Source organism: Talpa europaea (genome assembly GCF_964194135.1).
Source record: "Talpa europaea genome assembly, chromosome: 6".
Taxonomy (NCBI): domain Eukaryota; kingdom Metazoa; phylum Chordata; class Mammalia; order Eulipotyphla; family Talpidae; genus Talpa; species Talpa europaea.
In genome coordinates, this window is record NC_140072.1 from 2,251,363 (window position 1) to 2,256,136 (window position 4,774).

At 70.5% G+C, this 4,774-nt stretch overlaps 1 protein-coding gene across 1 annotated transcript; it reads left to right on the top strand.

The window, feature by feature from the left end:
* Positions 1 to 340: 340 nt before the first annotated feature.
* ID2 (inhibitor of DNA binding 2) lies at positions 341 to 1,234 on the top strand (the record flags this gene model as incomplete). The annotated part of the gene is made up of 2 exons (XM_084235995.1): positions 341 to 841; positions 1,178 to 1,234. The coding sequence occupies 2 exons, from the start codon at positions 341 to 343 to the stop codon at positions 1,232 to 1,234; spliced, it is 558 nt and encodes a 185-aa protein (XP_084092121.1).
* Between the last annotated feature and the right edge of the window lie 3,540 nt (positions 1,235 to 4,774).

A 4,774-nucleotide genomic window follows, 5' to 3' on the forward strand; every position in this document is an offset into this window, starting at 1 on the left:
GGGGCGCGGGGGGCGCGGGCCGGCCGGGGGTCCCGTGGCGCCAGGGGAGCGGGAACTCGGCGGCGCCTTCGGACGCCCGGGTCCCCGCCCCGGGCCGCCGCCGCCGCCGCCGGGGACCCTGCGCCCCCGGCCCCCCGCTGCCCCCGGGCCCGCGCCCCCGCGCCCCCGGCCCGCGCCCCCGGCCCGCGCGCTGTTCTCTATTTACCGCCCCAGCTGGGCCGCTTCGCCCCGCCCCCCCGCGGGGATTGGCTGCGAACGCGGAAGGACCGAGCGCTCGCCCCGCGCCCGCGCCCGCCAATGGGGGCGCCCGCCCGGCCTGACGGACGGCCGCGCTCCGCCAATGGGGGCGCGGGGCCGCCGGGCCGCGGGGCCCCGGCGAGGGCGCATAAAAGCCGCCCCTCCGCGCCGCGCGCCGCACTCCGCGTCCAGCCCGCGCCCGCGCAGCGAGCCCCGCAGGCGCGGCCGAGCCCGGGCAGCGCGCCCGGCCCCCAGCATGAAGGCCGGCAGCCCCGCGCGGCCCGCGCGCAAGGGCGGCCTCGCGGACCGCGGCCGGTGCGCGTCCCGGGCCAAGGCGCCGGCCGACGACGCGCTGCGCCTGCTGTACAACATGAACGACTGCTACTCCAAGCTCAAGGAGCTGGTGCCCAGCATCCCGCAGGACAGGAAGGTGAGCAGGATGGAGATCCTGCAGCACGTCATCGACTACATCCTGGACCTGCAGCTCGCGCTGGACGCGCACCCCGCCATCGCCGGCCTGCACCCCCAGCGGCCCGCGCAGAGCCCCGCGGCGCGGCCGCCGCTGACCACGCTCAACACGGACATCAGCGTCCTGTCCCTGCAGGTGCCCGCGCCCCGGCGGGCGGTCCCGGGCGGGTCCCGGGGCGGGCGGCTCCTCGGGCGGGTCCCGGGGCGGCTCCTCGGGCGGGTCCCGGGGCGGGCAGGTCCCGGGGCGGCTCCGCGGGCGGCTCCGCGGGCGGGCGGCTGCGCGCGGACTCGCCGCTCGGCCGTGAACTTTGTTTTCGCCCGCGCCGCGGGGGACGGAGCCGCGCGAGAGGCCGCGGGCGAGTCCCGAGCCGCTGCGCCCGGACGGCGGGGTCCGGCCGCGGTCAGCGCGCCCCGCGCGCGGAGGGACGAGCCGCGGCCGGGCCGCGGGGTCTCACGCGCGTCTCCCCTGCAGGCGGCCGAGTTCCCCTCCGAGCTGCTGCCCGGCGACAGCAAGGCGCTCTGCGGCTGAGCGCGCGGTGAGTTCGGGCGCCCCGGGCTGGGTCTCCCCCGGGCGCGGCGCGCGGGGCTCTCCAAACCCCGGGGGCCAGCGGCGCCCCCCAGGCGGCCTCCGGGCGCTGGGCCTCCCCGGCGCCCCGCTCCGCTCCCTGCCGAGCGCGCCGAGCTCCCCCCAGTTCATCTCATCGCCGCCAATTCCGCGGGGTCCCCCCTCCCCGAGCCCCGGCCCCTGCGCCGTGGCCCGCGCGCCCCGCCTGCCCCCGGGGGCTGCTCGCGATCCGGCCGGCGCTGGGCACGGGCTGGCCCCGGGAGCGCCCGCCGGAGGCCTGGCCGGGGCGAAGTCGCCCGCGTCTCCGCTGCCTTCGTGCCCCGTCTGCGCCGAGGGGGCCGCGGGGCTGTGCCCTGGTCGGGGCTGGGCCGATCGCGGAGTGCGGGGCTAAGGGCTCAGCCCCGCGGCTCCCCCGGGCCGCCCGCCCGCGCCCGCCTGGGGCTGCTGCTCCTAACCCGGCTCTCCCCGCTCTGTGGCAGGTGTCCTGGCTGTTTTTCCTCCTTTGCACAACAGCAAACCCGCGGGCGCTTTCTCAGGCGCTGAACTTATTTTTGACCATTTCACCAGGAGGACAGCGAGTTGGACGGACCTTTTTAAAACCATGGACGGGACATTGAGGGTGGCCACCCCCTGCCCCCCGCTGTCCTCTGCCCCGGACTGTGATCTCAGTTATTTATGAAAAAAGACTTTTAAATGCCCTTTCCGCAGCTGGAAGGTTTTCTTTATATACTCTTCCCACCACGGGGAGCGAACACGTCAACATCACAAGGAATTACCCCACGTAAGCAGACTTTGCCTTTTCTCAAAGGTGGAGCGTGACTTCCGGAAGGATCCAGTGTTCAGTCACTTACATGAAGTCTTTTGGTCAGAAATTACCTTTCTGACGCAAGCCTACTGAATGCTGTGTGTATATTTATATAAATCTATGTCTATGGAGCGAGACCTTGTGAACTCTTTCATTGGAGTCCTGTGCAGTGGCAGGGATGTCTGTTTCTGCCTGCAGAGTGTCATGATGTCCTTACTCACGCTGAACTTTTTATAAAAGTTTGGTTGTAAACTTGACCCTTTTATACAAAATAAATCAAGTGTGTTTATTGAATGGTGATTGCCTGCTTTATTTCAGAGGACCAGTGCTTTGATTTTTATCATGCTATGTTATACCTGAACCCAAACAAATACAAGTTGAAGATTTATGTACACTGTATACGATGATAATAAAACATGTCTGAGTCAATCTCTGAATCCGGAATGGTTTTTAAGCGTGCTCCGGCTCGTGCTCCCTCTGGTTCCTACCGAACCCCTACTCCCTCTTCCTTCCCGTGGGGCTCCCCATCAGATGCGAGCTCCTAACACCCCTGATTGTGGGGGGCAAAGGGCTGCTGCTTTGGAGGAGTTGCTGGGGATGGGGGAGGTGCTCCCACAGAAGTTTGAGTCTGCTGGGGCGCTCGGGTACCGGGACCGTTTCCATCCCAGAGCTGCAGGGCTGCGCCCCGGGAGCTAGACAGGACGATGCCCATGCAGTCTGGAAGGACTACCTGTCTGAGCAGCAGGCGGCTTCTCTGGAGGAAATGAAACAGCTTCTGGAGGGATATTTGGGGAGAAAAGACCCCTCTTTTCTGCCCCCAGAGCGGGCATGCAGCCACACCTGACTGCTCCCCAGCCCCCTGCCCTGTCTTCCTCCACCTGTAGCTCCCTGCAGGGAGAGGGCCTGGCCAGGCCGCTTTCCAAGACAGGCCCTGCTACCTCCTCCGCCCGACAGCCGCGCTGGACTGCTAGGGAGGGAAACGCCTCTCACCTCACAGAAGTAGCCCTGGCAGCCCCCGGTGACGTCTGAACCCAGTGCAAAGCAGTTAATGCAGGCACGTGTTTAAAATTCCTGTGTGTCATGTTTACAGCACGTCCTCCAGCTGGAGGACACTTCCTCCCGGGGGGCGGGCGCCAGTGGCCGGACGGCTGGTCTGCGGCTGAGGGCCCGGAGAAGGGGCAGGGAGGGGCGGGTAGGTGTCTCACCTGGGGCCGCTCCAGCAGGTGCTGGGGGGCGCGGGAGTCGGCCCCTGCGGCGGCCTGTCCCGGGTCCCCAAGACATCGCCTCCGGCGTGGGAGGGCGTGAGGCCGCCAGGCTGGTCCGGCCCCGTCACTGCTGGGGGGGGTGGTGAGGCGCTAAGGGGGGGGCCTGCCCCCCACCCCAGCATCCCCGCCAGTCATGCCCTCCCTGGGCGCCACCTGCACCCCACCACGGGGCCCGCAGGCGGCCCGCGCCCCGCTCTGGGCGCAGCCCCAGGGGTGGTGGTTGGCACTGACCATGCCCCCCGCCCCCTGCCCCCTGGCTGGGGCACCCGGGCTGGGTGGGCCCCGGGCTCAGGCCGCCCTCCGGGCCTGTCCCCTGCCGGCCCCGGCCCCGGCCCCCGCTGCCCTGCACGACGGGCACCTGCGCGGCCGCCCGGCCATCGGGGCGTGGAGCGCCAGGGCAGGTCCGGCGGGGCAGCGGCAACACCGACGGAGGGTCCGCGGCAGGGGCCCCTGCGCTTTCCGGGGGCAGCGCGCAGGGGGCCGGCCCGAGGCGCACCTGCGCGGCCTCCGGGCCCCCCAGCAGGCGCCGCGCGCAGGCCCAGCGCCCCAGGCTCCTCGCCGCGAGCCGGGCGCGCGGTGGAGGCCGAGCGCCACCTGCCGGCCGCGCCGGGCAGGCGCGGGGGCCGCGGGGCCGGGCGGGCGCCGGCCGGTCCAGGCGGCCTCTGCAGGCGCGCGGGCTCCCGCGCGCGCATCTCGCCCTGTGCGCACCCCGGCTTGAGCGGCACCCCTGTGCCCCTGGCAGCTCCGCGCGCTGCGCTGGAAGCGCAGGATGAGCCCTGCGGCCACTCTCCTCCAGTTCCTCCAGTTGTTCCACTGGACTGTATTTTTTCCAAACTCCGCGTCACGTTCACCCAGGCCCCTGGGTGGGACTTGAAAGAAACGGGGCGAGCCTGGCCGTCCTTGCTGAGGTCACCCCACTCCTGCCGCGGGCGCCCGGCCTCTCCCGGGCCGGGTCTGGGGTGTCCGAGTCCTCGCCAGCGTCCAGGAGCCTGCGGGGGCTGCGTTCCGAGACTTCGAAGTCCTGATTTGGGAGCGACCTGGCCGCTGCCTCTGCTGTTCTTGCCGGTGCTTCCTCGAGCCGAGCGGGGCGCGCGGCTCCCTGAGCGGGGCGGCCTCGGTGTGCGCGGCAGCTCCCCCACAACGCAGCCCGCTCGGCGTCCCCTGGGCCGGGCCCAGGCCGCTGGAGTTTCGAGCACGAGCTGGAGCTGCCGGCTCTGGCCTGCGCTGTCTCCATCTGGCTCTGGAATCAAGGTCACGCTAACCTCAAACCATCGCTAAGCGGGTGAGTTTATATTTAATTTTAGTTCCCAAAGTCACAGCTAAACCCTCAGCGGCAGGCGGGGACCAGCCGGGAGTGAGCACAGGTGCACAGCAGCCGGCTCGGCCCAGGGTTCTGGGGGGCGCCGGGGGTGCTCCCAGGGCTGGTGCAGGATC